The 18,364-nt window shown below is 38.8% G+C and overlaps 1 protein-coding gene across 4 annotated transcripts in view; it reads left to right on the top strand.

Annotated features, from left to right (window-relative positions):
• SIM1 (SIM bHLH transcription factor 1) overlaps positions 1 to 18,364 on the top strand; it is an 83,141-nt gene that overhangs the window by 43,294 nt on the left and 21,483 nt on the right. For all 4 annotated transcript variants that reach the window (XM_070733270.1, XM_070733269.1, XM_070733267.1 and 1 more), the window contains exon 9: positions 5,722 to 5,869. In XM_070733270.1, coding sequence (XP_070589371.1) covers positions 5,722 to 5,869 — 148 coding nt within the window. The remainder of the gene's footprint in view (positions 1 to 5,721; positions 5,870 to 18,364) is intronic.

The raw sequence follows: 18,364 nt of genomic DNA, 5'->3' as shown, positions 1-18,364 counted from the left end.
TGGGTCAGTCACTGTTTCTCAGCCCAAATTACCTCACAGAGTTGTTGTTGTGAGAAAAATAGCAGAAGAAAGGTGTGTTGGATATGCTTGCAGTCTTGAGTTGTTTATATAATAATAATGAAGGTGGGATATAAAGCAATCAATCAGTCAACACATAAATAGTGGCAATAGCTTGAGAATTCTAATTATGTGGTGTATTATTTAAATTAGGAAGACAGGGCTAGGAAGTTTGTTTGTTTGTTTGTTTGTTTCTTTATTTGTTTATTTGTTTGTTTGATTTTTATGCCGCCCTTCTCCTTAGACTCAGGGCGGCTTACAACCTGTTAGCAATAGCACTTTTTAACAGAGCCAGCCTATTGCTCCCACACTCCGGGTCCTCATTTTACCCACCTCGGAAGGATGGAAGGCTGAGTCAACCTTGAGCCGGTGATGAGATTTGAACCACTGACCTTCAGGTTTATTGGATTTATATGGTTAGGTTTATTGGATTTATATGCCGCCCCTCTCCGCAAACTCGGGGCGGCTCACAACAATAATAAAAAACAGTACAGTACACAATACCAAATCCAATGCCCACCCATCCAATTGAAATTAATAATCTCATAAAAAACAGTATATATAAAAAACAGGCACACAGTCAATCAATCAACAAAACAACATGGGCAAGGGGGAGGTGTTTTAGTTCCCCCATGCCTGACGGCAAAGGTGGGTCTTAAGGAGTTTACGAAAGGCAGGGAGGGTGGGGGCAATCCTAATCTCAGGGGGGAGCTGGTTCCAGAGGGTCGGGGCCCCCACAGAGAAGGCTCTTCCCCTGGGTCCCGCCAGACGACATTGTTTAGTCGACGGGACCCGGAGAAGGCCAACTCTGTGGGACCTAACCGGTCGCTGGGATTCGTGCGGCAGGAGGCGGTCCCGAAGATATTCTGGTCCGGTGCCATGAAGGGCTTTATAGGTCATAACCAACACTTTGAATTGTGACCGGAAACTGATCGGCAGCCAATGCAGACTGCGGAGTGTTGGAGTGATATGGGCATACTTGGAGAAGCCCATAATTGCTCTCGCAGCTGCATTCTGCACGATCTGAAGTTTCCGAACACTTTTCAAAGGTAGCCCCATGTAGAGAGCGTTACAGTAGTCGAGCCTCGAGGTGATGAGGGCATGAGTGACTGTGAGCAATGACTCCCGGTCCAAATAGGGCCGCAACTGGCGCACCAGGCGAACCTGGGCAAACGCCCCCCTCGCCACAGCTGAAAGGTGTTTTTCTAATGTGAGCTGTGGATCGAGGAGGACGCCCAAGTTGCGGACCCTCTCTGAGGGGGTCAATAATTCCCCCCCCAGGGTAATGGACGGACAGATAGAATTGTCCTTGGGAGGCAAGACCCACAGCCACTCCGTCTTGTCTGGGTTGAGTTTGAGTTTGTTGACACCCATCCAGGCCCCAACAGCCTCCAGGCACCGGCACATCACTTCCACTGCTTCGTTGACTGGACATGGGGTGGAGATGTACAACTGGGTATCATCGGCATATTGATGATACCTCACCCCATGCCCTTGGATGATCTCACCCAGCGGTTTCATGTAGATATTAAATAGCAGGGGGGAGAGGACCGACCCCTGAGGCACCCCACAAGGGAGAAACCTCAGGGTCGACCTCTGACCCCCCACTAACACCGACTGTGACCGACCGGAGAGGTAGGAGGAGAACCACTGAAGAACAGTGCCTCCCACTCCCAACCCCTCCAGCCGGCGCAGAAGGATACCATGGTCGATGGTATCGAAAGCCGCTGAGAGGTCAAGGAGCACCAGGACAGAGGACAAGCCCCTGTCCCGGGCCCGCCAGAGATCATCCATCAACGCGACCAAAGCAGTTTCCGTGCTGTAGCCGGGCCTGAATCCAGACTGCTGAGGACCTAGATAATCGGCTTCATCCAAGGACCGCTGGAGTTGAAGTGCCACCACCTTCTCGACAACCTTCCCCATGAAGGGAAGGTTGGAGACTGGACGGTAGTTATTAAGCACGGCTGGGTCCAGGGAAGGCTTCTTGAGGAGGGGGCGCACAACCGCCTCCTTATAAAGTGGCGGAAAGGACCCCCTCCCCAAGGAGGCGTTGACAATCTCCTGGACCCAGCTCCGTGTCACCCCTCGACTGGCCGAAACCAGCCAAGAGGGACACGGATCCAGTAAACAGGTGGCGGAACTCACAGCTCCAATGGCCTTGTCCACTTCATCAGGTGTCACCAAGTCAAACTCCTCCCAGACAGATGGACAAAGACGTTTAGCCCCAGTCACCTCGACTGACTCATTGTCAGTCGACTCTGTTTCACAATTGGAGTCGAGGTCTGCTCGGATCCGGGCGATTTTATCAGCGAAAAACGTGTTAAAATCCTCGGCACTACTCTGCAAGGGCTCCCCAACTCCCCTCTGATTAAGAAGGGAGCGGGTTACCCTAAACAGAGCGGCCGGGCGGGATTCCGCTGATGCAATCAAGGCGGCATGATACGCGCATCTTGCCGCCTTGAGCGCCACTTTGTAAGTCTTAATATGAGCTCTTACAAGTGTTCGATCGGATTCGGACTTACTCTTCCTCCATCGCTTCTCCAGACGTCTCTTCTGGCGCTTCAACACCCGGAGCTCCTCGTTGAACCATGGAGCTCTTCAGATCTACAGTCAGCTTCAGTGGCCTGCAGTACAGCACTCTACCTGCTGCGCCACCCCGGTTGCATGGCCATATACAGTATTTTACTGTTTTTTGACTGGTGGTGGTGGAGAATCAGTAGCATTGTTTTTGGTTTTTTATATGCTGTATTTTTCGGAGTATAAGATGCTTCAGAGTAAAAGATGCACAAGAAAACAAGAAAAAAAATCTGCCTTTGCCTATCAGCATCCATTGGTATTTATCGCTAGCGTCTTTGCAGCAAACAGCAAACAGCCTGGTCAGCTTCACCACATTATCGCAGCCTGATTCAGCATGAGCAGCTGATTGGCAGTTGGATCAGCCTCCCAGAATACCACCAACCAGCTGTCACAGACTGCCTCGACGTGTTGTATTTTCAGCCTCTGCACACTCCGTTTTAGACCCATACCGGGCTGGTGGGGCCGTCACAGCACATGGTTGCCAATCGCTGCCTCCCTGCATCACATTTTCGGCCTCCACCTGGCCTGTTTTTGGCCTCTGTGTGTTTTCAGTCTGTTCCAGGTGGCAGGGATCGCCGCTGATTTTGCTGGACAACATTCCGAAACAGTCCAACAGGCAAATTTCTTGATGAGGAATACCTCTGACTTAAATCACCTATTCACCCAACTTTCTCTTCCCATGTTAAAGAAAGCAGTTTTTAATTGTTTTTCACATTGATAGGATCCTTGTAGGGTAAGAAAATCTGCAACTGGAGTTCCGTTTTAAAAAACGTCACTTTGAGAAAGCTTATACTTGTTTGGGAAAGCTTATGAAACTTTATAAATATTCACAGTGACTTTTAGAGGAATGGGAGGAAGGAAGGAAGGAGGGAGGGAGAGAGAGAGAAAGAAAGGAAGGAAGTAAGAAAGGAAGAAAGAAAGAAAGAGAAAGAAAAGGAAGAAAGGAAGAAAGAAAGAAAGAAAGAAAGAAAGAAAGAAAGAAAGAAAGAAAGAAAGGACTATGTTTCCCAGAGGGTTTTTTAACATGTTTCCCCAAAGAACTTGAGACCTATTAAAGAAATGGAATAATCAGCTCCACTTCTTAGAAAGTTTATTTTCAGCAATCAATAAACATGCATGTTCCCTTGCCCCTGATTTTGCTCTGATCGGTGATGTGATAAAAATAGTGCATGAGACTGAAAGTGGTTTCTAGGGAATAACGTCTGAATTCTAATTGATCAATTACAGTGAGATCCTTTGTTGATCTAAAACTGCTCAAATCAAGGGAGGTTTGGGATTTTGGTCACTCTTACTTTCTTACAACTCACTCTGATGACTAAAATCTATGTTATGACTACATGCCTAATGGAATAATACCATTGATTTTACCTTAACCTCCTAGTAAACAAGCCTAGAATAGCTTTTCAGGTTAGGTTAGGATACACCTTCCCAAAGGAAGTTGCTTTATTGCTTTCCATAGTTTGCCAATTCCATTCTTGAGTTCCGTGTCTTTTATCTTCTGCCATAAGTGGAAAAACAGCAGGTAAAATATCTTCTAATGCTTCAACTCCACATGTAGGAAAAGTGATCACATGACAGCTAAGACACCATCTAGAATTAACAAGGAGATTTAGAGTCTAAAGCCACTTTTTTGCTTTATGAATATGTCATACCTTTAATTTTTTAAGTCCTATGTATAATATAATATATGCACCTCAACCATCGTATATAAGATTTAGAATGACTTAAAAAGTGCTCCAATTTTAGTCCTTTCAAATCTCTTGGAAAACCTGGTTCCTTTCAATGCTTCATTTTCTAAGTAAAATTGAGACCAGGAAATAATTTATATTACACATTTAATGCCCTGTAAAATAGAGAACTATGATGGGCATTTACTGAAGAGAATGGATCATCTACTTATAGAAATTATTGCATTGAAGTTCCACTTTAAAGAAAATCAAGTACTGTCCAGGACCATTTGGTACTGTAGACACTAGAAAATCTGAAGTCATTATATTAACAAAAAGTATTTGGAAAAATAGCTCTTTGAGTACTTAAATTACCTGCTGCTTCTATTACTGTCATTACATAATTGCCTTCTGGTCAGGTGCTGCAATTTTATAACCAATTTTAAATAACTAAAATTGCTCAACTTACTGGTATTTTCCTCCCATACACTGAAACATAGAATTCTGATACATGCTTCTGGGACAAAGATTTCTACTATAGGTAGTCTTCTACACCAGTATTTCCCAACCTTGGCAACGTGAAGATATCTGGACTTCAACTCCCAGAATTCCCCAGCCAGCATTTGCTGGCTGGGGAATTCTGGGAGTTGAAGTCCAAATATCTTCACGTTGCCAAGGTTGGGAAACACTGTTCTACATACTAATTTCTTCAATTTGGAGGCCCCCCCCAGATGTACAACTCCCAGTAAATTGATACACACTAAGTTGAGGAGGAGCAGGTACTCTGTAAATATGAGATCGAGTCTCACTGAACTCACTGCAATTTACTTCGTAGCAGTCATGTATGGAATCACATTGTTAATAATCATTTATGATTCCTATGCACTTCATGGAACAAACTGATTTTGTGGAATCCCTATGACAGCAATAGTAAATGGAATGGCTATATAGAAAAACAGACAAACAGGTTGTGGAGATGATAAGTACTGTATTTCTTTTTGAAAAAAGCAAATCAGCTTATGTGCTTTTGTAGAAGCTTGTTATTTATTGGTTGGGTAGAAGGTTATGAAGGAATTGATGGAAACAAAAGTTGGTTTGAACTGCAGGTCTCCAAGCTTTCCTGAATATTAATAAAATGCCAATGAAGCATTGACAAAGTGAAGCCCTGTTTGAGGGTCAGGCCTAGGACTGTGTCGATTCAGGTACAAGTCCATCTTAAGTCATGGAAGCTCGTTGCGCGAGTTGGTCAATTTGTCGAAAGAAATACAAAGCATGTTCCTCAAGCTCCTGGGTAACCCCCCCCCCCCCAAGATATAAATCATCATGAGTATCACAGTCTATATACTGGTCTTCGGCCCTGAGAGAACAGACTCTGCTATATCCCTTCCTTAATTAAATCTGCTACTGTTTTCTTTTTCAGTGCTAGTGAAAGGGCAAGTCACCACTAAGTATTACCGTTTCCTGGCCAAACAAGGTGGCTGGGTCTGGGTGCAGAGCTACGCCACCATCGTTCACAACAGCCGGTCTTCCCGGCCCCATTGCATCGTCAGCGTCAACTATGTGCTCACGTAAGTCCATGTTCTGGAAGGCTCCGTGGTACTTCTCAAAAGAGGGCACCTGAGTTGATGGCAGAAGCCTGGAGATAGCAGGCATTCAGGTTTGGAATGCATTAAGGGCATGTCGGGCAGGGCTGGATTGCATTAAAAAAAATAAAAAAACGAATTACTTTTCTTTTGCCTACCATGGGAACACTTTAAGTCAGGCCATTAAAAAAAAAAAAGACCAATATTTCAACCCTCCCCTCCCACCCAAATCCACTTTGGCTGAAGTTTTTAGTTCATGGGTGCCGCCCTTTCTACACGTTTGGCCAGTATATCTGGAGTTCTTTCATCTGCCTGAAAGCTTTCCTTCCCCGTCTTCTTCTGTTCTCCTAGAGGGAAACGAGCAAGATTTAGGGCTTTGTCACCCTTCATGTTTGCTCCCTTTCTGCCTTCTTATAGCTGAAGGGGCACCCTGCATTAAATGAAATCTAATGCAGCGTAAAAGAAAGGTTTCGACGTACGGAGTTATTTATACTTAACAAACAGGACATCTGTTTTTCTTTTTCTCTGAAACAGGGGGTCAGAACCTGGGAGTTTGAAGTTCTTAATTTTATCCAGAGTATCTATCAAAGCTTTGTGATTTCTTTCTTGTTCAAAGGGATGGAGCATTAGATGGAGAGAGGAAAGGGGTAGGGAAAGGGTTGGAGTGACTAAGAAAGGGTTCAGTTAGCAAAACAATGGCCTATATATATAAGCAATTGAAAATGTTGAAAATGTCCCCATATCCTATATATATAGGATATGGGGAATTGCTAGGAGTGAATGTCTGCACTATTCTACTTCTGGAAAAAAGGTGAAATTATATGCGAAGCTCTGTCTTTCACTCTCCCTCTCAAAAGTCTCTGATATAGCTATTGTTGCTCTTTTTATTCCATGCATCATGATTGCTAAAGAACAATGAATAATAATAATAATAATAATAATAATAATAATAATAATAATAATTTATTAGATTTGTGTGCCGCCCCTCTCTGCAGAATCCCATTTTTCTTTTTAATTTCTGCTTGAAACAATGATGGTTAGTGTTTGGAGACAGATAGATGATAGAGTAGGAACATTCAGAAACATGTGAACCACACCACGAGATATCCATTGGCACCCCAATTTAAGAACCCACCTCATATATTGAAAAAATACAAAGATAGACCAGATTGTAAAAGAAAGCTAAATCTCATAGATCTCCATGTTCTTGCATAAGATTTCACGATGAAATGAATATTTTATTTTCAAAAAAGAATAAAGGGAATTTACTTTTAAAGTTTTCTTTTTAACAGTTTCAAGTTTCAAGTTTTATTGGATTTATATGCCGCCCCTCTCCGAAAACTCAGGGCGGCTAACAACAATCATAAACAATGTACAATAAAATCCAATACTAAAAGCAAATTTAAAACCCCTTAATATATAAAAACCAAACATACATACAAGCATACCATATATACAGTTGTGACGGCCTAGGGGGAGAAAAAGTCTTAATTCCTCCATGCCTGGCGGCAGAGGTGGGTTTTAAGTAGCTTACGAAAGGCAAGGAGGGTGGGGGCAATTCTGATCTCTGGGGGAGTTGGTTCCAGAGGGTCGGGGCCACCACAGAGAAGGCTCTTCCCCTGGGTCCCGCCAAGTGGCATTGTTTAGTTGACGGGACCCGGAGAAGACCCACTCTGTGGGACCTAACTGGCCGCTGGGATTCGTGCGGCAGAAGGCGGTCCCTGAGGTAATCTGGTCCGGTGCCATGAAGGGCTTTATAGGTCATAACCAACACTTTGAATTGTGACCGGAAACTGATCGGCAACCAATGCAGACTGCGGAGTGTTGGTGTGACATGGGCATATTTAGGGAAGCCCATGATTGCTCTCGCAGCTGCATTCTGCATGATTTGAAGTTTCCGAACACTTTTCAAAGGTAGCCCCATGTAGAGAGTGTTACAGTAGTCGAGCCTCGAGGTGATGAGGGCATGAGTGACTGTGAGCAGTGACTCCCGGTCCAAATAGGGTCGCAACTGATGCACCAGGCGAACCTGGGTGAACACCCCCCTCGCCACAGCTGAAAGGTGTTTCTCTAATGTGAGCTGTGGATCGAGGAGGATGCCCAAGTTGCGAACCCTCTCTGAGGGGGTCAATGATTCTCCCCCCAGGGTGATGGACGGACAGATGGAATTGGCCTTGGGAGGCAAGACCCACAGCCACTCCGTCTTGTCTGGGTTGAGTTTGAGTTTGTTGACACCCATCCAGGCCCCAACAGCCTCCAGGCACCGGTACATCACTTCCACTGCTTCGCTGACTGCGGAAGTGATGCCTGCACCCTGAAAAAATTGTACAGTTTTTCAGGGTCTGAAAAAGATGCTGACTGGGAATATCTGGGAGAAAACTATTCCAGGGCTGGGAGGTTTTACTGAGAAAGTGTGGCATGATCTTGGTGCCTGTCTGTGCAAGACTGTCAGCAACAAGTGGGAGAGGAAATATTGAACCTGAAACTGGGTGTAATTAGAAAGTAAAGTTTGAGAGATGTTGAGGTGGGTGGAAGCATGCAACTTGAATAAATAAAATAGATAAAAGTTCATAAATTTCCTTCACTCTCCCACCTTTTCTCAGTTAGCCAAATTATTGATGCAGAGATTGAAGAAATATCTCTAATGTTTTATGTGAACCTCCACCTACCTCCTTTTCTGGGGTTAATTTAATAACTGTTTTAATAGTCCCAAATATGGCAACTGGACTTCCTTGTTTTTTTCCCTTGAAGATGGTTTGCTTGTCATCCACAAGAAGCTTTTGCCTTTAGAAATCAGAGCAGAAGAAGCTTCTTGTTTGAAAAGCAAAAGGTTTTCAAAGAAAAAACAAGGAGGTCCATTTGCATTTTGAAGGGGGAAAAACGCTTCTGGGACAACGATGTCCTGGATGATTGATAATCTCCATATAACAGGCTTAATAGTGTTATTAAAGAGAGCTATAATGTTTGCTAATCTTCCCTCTTTTTTGTCTTAATTAATTTCTTCATGTGAAGTGAAATAAAGAACAGACAATATCACAAAACACTGCTGCTCCTTTGCTAGATGATGATGATGATGATGATGATTATTATTATTATTTAGATTTGTATGCCGCCCCTCTCCGAAGATATCATCAGCTTCTGTAATTTTCCTTTTTCCGTGCTTTTAACTGAAATGGGAATGTCAGTGGTCTCAAGTACAGGCAACTATTATAGAATATTAATTTCTTAGGGGAGAGGTATATAATGTAAGATGGAGAGTTCAAATAAAAACAAGAACAACATATTAACAGCAGCTGAAAGACCGAGAGAGCATAGAATTTGGAGACTATTTATTTTCTCCAAATCTTTTCAATTGCTAAACTAGGCAAACAATTCAATTGAGGTGCTCTGTTGATGCCATTATGTGACATGTGTTGTATGCTGGCTTAGCCTGGGCATTCTTTACTGTGAGTGATATTCTGGAAATCACTGGAAACACAAATGGTACATCATAAAATATCTGCTATTAAACACATACCAGTTTCCCAGAACTGTAGAATATATTCCCAATAAATGTATGCAGAATTCCAGTCATAGAAATCATTGGTACAATGTTCTGATTGGATTGGGTTTTCCCCTTTGTTATAAAGTATATATATTCTCATCTTACTTAACTAGTTTCTGCCTAATGTGTGATTAAAGCAAATACGTTATAATATACAATGAATATAAAAATATATTTATCCTCATGGATCCCTGCATTCATTAATAGACTGAATAATTGCATGGTGCAAAGACACTGAATAATGCTGGTTGATTAATATTGCCCAGATAATCAATTTTGTTTTGCCTTTTTTGCATTTGGCGAGAATTGTTTTGATTTTTGACTACTGTATTTTGTAGTACTGGGGACCTGTCCTGTCCCATTTATTGGGACAGGACGGTTAGCCATACATAAGCCCTGGAGGCAGTTATTAACCTTTAGTTCAGGAAAATATATATTTGTAAACATTGTTTGAAGTTCCAACATTTGCCCAGTATTTAATCACACTCATTTGCTACCATACTCAAAAATATTTCTGATTATTTCTTTTCCCCATAGCAATTCAATTTCACCTGTACAGCATCTTCCCTTCATCTGTATAAGCCCTTTTTCAGTTCTGCATAAGTATGAAAAAAATGCTAAAAACTGATTATTAATCAAATAAATTAAAAAATGTGTAGACACACAAACACACATGCCATGCTAGTAGGTTCAGAATTAATACATATAAACATATGGAAGTAAATTCTTAATGGATTAAAGTCTCATAATATTGTAGATTAAAGTACCAAATTGCTAGTACAGAAACAGTTTTATATGACTCATGGTATTTTTATTTCATAGAGAAGAGATCAAAGCAATTGAGACCAACTTTGAACTGCCTTCACATGCATCCTAATATGGGCTATTAAATTAATATATATTTATATGCAGACACAAGGCTAACATTTTCAGTATGTTGTGTCTGTCTTATACACTGAAGGCGTATCTTCTTGAAACAACTTTTTTTTTTTTAAAAAAAGATCACTATTAAGCAATATTTACGTCAGCCTGTCTAAATTTGTGGCTTGGGGCCAAGAATTCTACACTTACGCAGAATCATTTTCAAAGTTTGCATAGCCTTACTAGGAACATTGGTCTGGAGGATTTTGATTGTGTGCTTTATGATAATTGGTCCAAGGATAAAGACCTTGGGATGATGTTAAGAAACTTAACTGATGTTAAAGAATTCCATTCTAGCATTATTAACTAGTGTAGAGACATCGTAAATAGTCTCCAGTGATACCATTCAAAGCAGTCAATTTAGCCATCTCTGCTAACCCCATCAATTTTTGCAGCCATTCAACCATTGTTGGCATCAAGGTAACTTTCCATTTCTGTGTGTAGTCCTGCTGCTGTTAACTTACATAACATCAAAGTTCCAAAAATATTTCCAAATCTTTTTCCATTAAACCGAAAAGAAAAGTCTCTGGTTTTGTCTTTTTATTCACTTTAAGAATTTTCTATATAAAGATATAAATCCTAATCCAATATTTATTTGTTTTATCACATGTCCACCATAAATGATAAAAAGTCACTTTCTTTACATTTACATTGCCAACATGTCTTTAAATGTCTTTATACATTCTTGACAACTTGTCTGGAGTTAAATACTAATAAAACATCATCTTATAGAATTTTTCTATTAAGTTACAGTTTAATGTAAATTTTAAACCTTTCTTTCACATATGCTCCCATTGTTCAAGCATTACGTTATATCCAAAGCTCCTTGCCCACTGAATCATACAATGCTTTTTTATTTTCCATTTAAATTCAATAACGTTTTATAGATTCTAGCAATAATGTTGTCATCACTGCTACATGTTAGGATTTTCAATTTTTATTTATTTATTTGTTTATTTATTTATTTATTTATTTGTTTGTTTGTTTATTTATTTTGTCCAATACACAATAATACTCAATGAAGGTAATAGAGGACACCTTCGAGGAAATAGAATTAGAGAAAGAATAGAAGAAAGAGTATAGGATAAAATAATCAATGAGAGAACAGAAGAAAGATATATGCGATATAGGAGATACAATAGGACAGGGGTCGGAAGGCACTGTAGTGCACTTATGAACACCCCTTACTGACCTCTTAGGAATCTGGAGAGGTTAACCGTGGACAGTCTAAGGGTAAAATGTTGGGGGTTAGGGGATGATACTACAGAGTCCAGTAATGAGTTCCACGCTTCAACAACTCTATTACTAAAGTCGTATTTTTTACAGTCAAGTTTGGAGCGGTTAATATTGAGCTTGAATCTGTTATGTGCTCTTGTGTTGTTGTGGCTGAAGCTGAAGTAGTCGTTGACAGGTAGGACATTGCACCATATAATCTTGTGGGCAATACTTAGATCATGTTTAAGGCGTCTTAGTTCTAAGCTTTCTAGGCCCAGGATTGTAAGTCTAGTTTCATATGGTATTCTGTTACGGGAGGAGGAATGCAGGTCTCTTCTTCATTTTTAACAAAGTTAAACCCATTTTTTTTACTAATTTGAATCTTTCAATTATATAAACAAATGGCAGACATGACCTTCTGATTCCAACTCCTCCTTAGACTTGAAGGTAGCATCGCCCGAGTTGAAAGATATTGTTTTATCATAATTCACCTTTATAGTATATTATTCACTGATATCAGAGTTCCCCACTTTTTTCAGCTTTGCAGACTGGCAGTGTGTATGTGGGGAGAATGGTTCTGTACACCTAGCACTGACCTCCAGCTTAGCATGAAGAATTCAGACAGAAATCTTTTCCAGCCCTATTTGATGATGTTGAGAATGCAAAAGAAAACACGTGTTGTCTTTATATTCACTTTAAGAATTTTCTATATTAAAATATAAATCCTAATCCAATATTTCTTTGCTTTATCACATGTCCACCATAAATGCAAAAGAAAACACGTGTTCTGCCATTAAGTCATATGGAAAGAGAAAGCTTTTTAATTTTGGGGAGAGTGGTGGTGATGGGGTATAAAGACTTTAAAACTAAAACTGTGATCCAGCATTATCACTTTCAAAGTAGGTATTTTAAATTTGTTTGTTTCTCCTGGCCTTCTTTCAATTTGAGAAGAAATGCATTTCAGTTGCAAAGATCATCTTTTACTAAGCATCACACATCCAATTTACAATGTTATTTTATATACATACTAGGGCAGTGATGGCGAACCTTTTTTCCCTCTGGTGCCGAAAGAGTGCGGGTGTGCGCTATTGTGCATGCGTGAATGCCCATACCCATAATTCAATGCCTGTGGAGGGCGAAAACAGCTTCTCCCACCCCTCTCTGGAGGCCGGAAACGGCCTGTTTCCCAACTTCTGGTGAGCCCAGTAGGCTCATGTTTCACCCTCCCCAGGCTCCAAAGACTTCTCTGGAACTGGGGGAGGGTAAAAATACCCTCACCCATCCCGCCTGAGACTCTCTGGAAGCCAAAACGCCCTCCCAGAACCTCTATGTGAGCCAAAAATCAGCTGGCCAGCACACACATGCATGTTAGAGCTGAGCTAGGGCAACAGCACCCGTGCCATAGGTTCGCCATCTCTGTACTAAGGAGAAGGTCTTAGTGAACACAATGAAATAAGAATAATGGTTACAGTATATTCTTCAAATCTATCTTGTAGTGTTCAAAATGCAAGCAGTTTACATAATGTTTACATAGTGCTAATTCCAACACCAGTCTAAGCACAGGACAAAGCATTTATGAGTATTATAAATGAATTTAATGGAATAGCACAGTTGGATGGGACCCTGGAGATCTTCTAGTCCAACCCCCTGCTCAGGCACGAAACCCTGTACCATTTCAGACAAATGGTTGTCCAATCTCTTCTTAGAAACGTCTAGTGTTGGAGCATTCACAACTTTTGGAGGCAAGTTTTTCCATTGATTAATTGTTCTAAGTGTCTGGAAATTTCTCCTTAGTACTAAATTGCTTCTAGTTTCCATTCACTACTTCTTGTCCTGACTTTAGAATCAATCTGCTTCAATCTGCTTTGAAGAACAGATTGACTCCTTTTATATGGCAACTTACTAATTTAACAGAAAATTCAATAAAAGCTACCTCAAGAATGACCTATTAGAAATATGCAGATATCGGAAGCAGGGAAAAACTCAGGATAAATAAGTTGTTTTTCTGGATCGTGGCAAGAGGTAGCAATCTTCACTGAACTGGAAATGAAGCTCAGATACAGGCAAACCAAAGTAAAATCCTTTTAAAAGAACAATGTCTCTACTGCATGGCATTGTTTTTACACATAAATATCCTAACTTAAATCCTCTAGATTAGAGGGCGGAACAAAAAAAGTCTGGTTCCAACCTGCTTCATTACACTTTAATCTATCCAAAGTAAGCAGATTTATGATGTTATTTTATGGAAGAAATGGTAAAAATTAGATTTTCAAAAGGATTACTGTGATAGATTTCCATACTGTTACTTAAGTAGATTTCTACATTGTTTCTTAGCTGCTGCTTCCAAATAAGCTCATAGTTTATATATGCAACCCCACTAGTAGCTTTAAACTAAGTGGGAGAAAACTAACCTGGGCTCCTGTGTCAAGTACTTCTGGAAATTTCACAGAGGCTGACTAGCCCAAGGTTCTGAAATACTTTTTGTAGTAGAGTGAGAAATTGAACCTGGATCTAGTGACACTCAATCCAACATCGCCGGTATTAATGGTTTCAATTTTTTCGATATATAAGAAAGATTGCATTGAAGATTGAGGTGAAAATGTCTAGTCTGAGAAACAGTCGGGGGTCCCTATTAACTTTGCATATAATGGGAGATGCTATTCTCCTGATATGTGAGGATTTACAATTCTGTGCTATTAATATAAATAAGAGATACTGTTTATGCATAAATGCTCTGACATTAAAGAGGAAATGTAGTCGAGAACCTGGTTTTGAAAAAATGAATTTTTAAAAGTTGAGGGAAAAAAACTGGCTGCTTTACCTCTCATTTAATAGCTTTTCAGCACATTCTCGGCCAATGTACCACTAAAAAAATACTTTGACTTTTAAGTAATGAGAAAGGATAATATCAGGAATAAATTAACACACTAACATGTCCAGAATGTTGACATTACATGATCCTGTCATGAGATTCAGCACTGATTATACCCTATAGTATTTTTTTTTCATATGAAACACTGAATCGAGGTCTCCTTTTAATATTTTGGTATCTGTCCAGGGTGCTATTAAGTGTTCTTAGGGCAGCTTCTTTTAATCTTAGCCAACTTTCTCATTATTACATGATTTCATTCTCTAGCATTTAAATGATTTTTGTGAGCCACGACTAAGTGCATTTTTCTATTTTCTATTCATTTATAGAATTGCTGCATTAGGGCAGGAAATAGAACAACTCGTAGCATTGTCACAAGTATTGAAATGGGTGTAGCCCAAAGTCCACTTGGTACTTTTCTAAGGGGCTTGAGGATGGTAAATTCTGGTGCTCTTTTCAGCATTTCTACTGCCTGCACCAGATATGACCAGCCTAGAAAATTCCTTGATGGGCTCAAGGGAGCCTCAGGTTGACCATTTTGTTGTAAGATTCCCCACAATATACACCAGAATCACTAACCTTGAGAAATGCTTGAGTAAATGATACAGGGGGAAGCGCCTGCAGCACTAATCATAGTAGGCTCCTCTTAGCCTTATTCTAAGGTTCAATAAGCTTAGAGAAACTCCTGAAGTTGACCAAAGGGAAGTAAAATGATGCAAGGCAATAGATGTCCTCCACTCTTGAAGAAGTTCTTCCAGAACTGAAGAAGCTTTTTGGATGAGAAGTGAAATGTTTTCAAGGGAAAAAAACCAAGAAAGTCCAGTTACTTTTTGAAAAAGCACCTTTTAAACAATCATAACTTTGATGTTTGAGAATTTCCATAGATAAGGCAATGAATGCTTTCTTTTAATTTTTCTCTAAATATTGACACTGTTTCATATAGCTCTACTACAATATAATGTGTTTTCATTAAAGTATTAATTCATTTCAACGTGTATCTGTATGGAGTTGAAATGGGTTGTTTGGAATTTCAGTTCTATGTATCTGAAAATGGGTTTCAGATACTATTTTTTTTAAAATCAAGTGAAGCTTGATGATGGAAAGATGAATAAAAAACCTGGGAACTCTTTCTTGATGAGCCTTCTTCAAACTGATACTCTTCTGCGTTTTTAATCAACTCTGATATCTCCAAGCAGCATGAAATGGTCATAATGGCTGCATAAAGGGGTGCAGTTTTGGGTAGGTATCAGGCTATAAAAAACTGTGACAAGAAAAAGATTCCAAAGTATTGAAGATAATATCCAGTCACTCTCTATCCACACACTAATATATTTATTAGTCTCCTTCTCTTTTAATTATCAGCAAAAATATGTTACATACATACATACATACATACATACATACATACATACATACATATATATATATGTGTGTGTGTGTGTGTGTAGATTTTCATGGGTACAGGTATGAAGGTCTTGGCATATTCGGGTTTCTTTCTGTGTAAGTTTCAGAGATTCCTGGTGACGTTTCAAAGAGGTCCCACTTTATAGATGGAAGGCAGCTCAGATCACGCTTTGTTCACCCTAGCACAAAGCTGAAAGCACCAGCCGGAAGGTGATGACTGGGACCTTGTCGAAACATCGCCAGGAATCTCTGAAACGTACACAGAAACCCCCCCGAATATATATATATATATTCAGATATATATATATATTCAGATATATATATATATATATATTCAGATATATATATATATATATATTCATATATATATATATATATATATATATATATTCATATATATATATATATATATTCATATATATATATATATATATTCATATATATATATATATATATATATTCATATATATATATATATATATTCAGAGATATATATATATATATATATATTCAGATATATATATATATATATTCAGATATATATATATATATTCAGATATATATATATATATTCAGATATATATATATATATTCAGATATATATATATATTCAGATATATATATATTCAGATATATATATATATTCAGATATATATATATATATTCAGATATATATATTCATATATATATATATATATATATATATATATATATATATATATATATATATATATATATATATATATTCATATATATATATACACATGTGTGTGTGTGTGTGTGTTTTCGTAGATTTTCACAGGTACAGGTATGACGGTCTTGGTATATTCGGGTTTCTTCCCGTGTAGGATTCAGAAATTTCTAGTCATACACGGGAAGAAACCCAAATATACCAAGGCCATCATATATATATAATGATTTTTTAAAAAAAAAAAAAATAACTTTTCTATTTTTCATCTATTGCTTCTTATAACATCCTTAGTGGTGGAACACTTCTGTGGAGTTCTGACAATTTAAATACCCACTTTTTAATGGTAATACCTGCCAATGTATTTTAGGGTCGTCGTCATCTCCCATGGATGAAATAAAATTTTGGAAAGCATAATTTGTAAATTATCCCTTTGAGAAGGATTAGTTATACAAAGAATGCAATTTTAAGTAGCCCTCTCAGGACTCTCTGCTTGAAGCAGAATTAGATATTCAAGCTTTCTTTTTTTTAGACTCATTAGTTGAACTCATAAAACCACATGGAATGATAGTCTCAATTTAGTCTTAGCTTTCCAAACTCAATCAGACAATTGCAGCTGCTTTCCCAGAAAGGGAAGGAAATGCAGAATTTTAACTTATCTGGAAAACTGTTGTCTTTTCTGCTTGCTAAAAACTTGGTCTCTAGAGTCAGGATCAGTGATGGGCTGCTCCCAGTATGACAAACTGATAGCGGTGGCTACAGGAGGCTCCGCCCACCCAGGATGCTTTTACGCATGCGTGCGAGTGTGCACAAATCGGTAGCGAGGGATTTAGAATCCACTACTGGTCAGGATGGCCTTTTTTGTTTAATTTAAGGCTATGCTATTTTCTATCATCTCTTTAGTTAAAATCTACATGAAAGGAAGAGGTAGGTGATTTATCCATTTCTTCAGTTGATTTAAGACTAAAATACAGACTATGTTATATATGTTCGACATACCAAAACTGAGTCAAGCGTTCTAGGCAAAATAAACTACATATGATATATTCATAATTCCTGTTTTTTAATGTCAAGTGTTGTATTTTTATGGGACTCTTGGTTCAAGAGCCCTTTGCCTTTTACTCTCAATTTTGAAGTTAGCTGGATATGTAAAAGTAATCACTAGTCACTGATTTTATTAACTGGCTTCCCTAGCATTTCCCTTTCTAATCTCTCTCCATCACTCTGTTTTTTTAGATGGGTTTCAGTAGGAGAAATAAAATTCATGTCCTGTTTCGCTACATTTATTTATCACTGAGACACTTGAGAGTAATATCTTAAGTTGTTGTATTATTTTTTAACCAGAAATACAGATGTTGATAAATTGTTTTCAAGCATTTTCTCAAACTTGGTGGTGACTATTTAATCCAGAAAATTCCATTATTATGATTATGAGTGCTAATATGTTGAAAAAGAATATCTTCAAGATAATATAAAAATGCCTAAAAATTGTGACAAGCATTGATCTGTTGACTTGGGTTATCCTTTCCATTCCAATGACGTATTCAGTGCTAGCTGTTATGAAATTAAAAGGAATCCAAGGCCTTTGTTTCGTTATATATCTTAAATAATGCAAGTTCCCAATATACTTACAGTCATGTGAAAAGTCTGAATATACCTATTGTTTTGTATGTTTATGTCACAACAGATGGCGTAAAGACTATTGTCTTTTATCTAATTAATGGATGGTGGTACTAACTGGCTGGATATATTTCCAAATGATAGAAACAAGTATACTTTCCACCATTTAAGAAAGATGTTAAACTAATCCCACGTAATTAACATTTTTAATAGTTCTTT

This window comes from Erythrolamprus reginae, chromosome 1 (genome assembly GCF_031021105.1).
Source record: "Erythrolamprus reginae isolate rEryReg1 chromosome 1, rEryReg1.hap1, whole genome shotgun sequence".
In the NCBI taxonomy this organism is placed as follows: domain Eukaryota; kingdom Metazoa; phylum Chordata; class Lepidosauria; order Squamata; family Dipsadidae; genus Erythrolamprus; species Erythrolamprus reginae.
The sequence above is the reverse complement of the archived record's forward strand: the minus strand, read 5'-3'. Positions and strand labels throughout refer to the sequence as shown.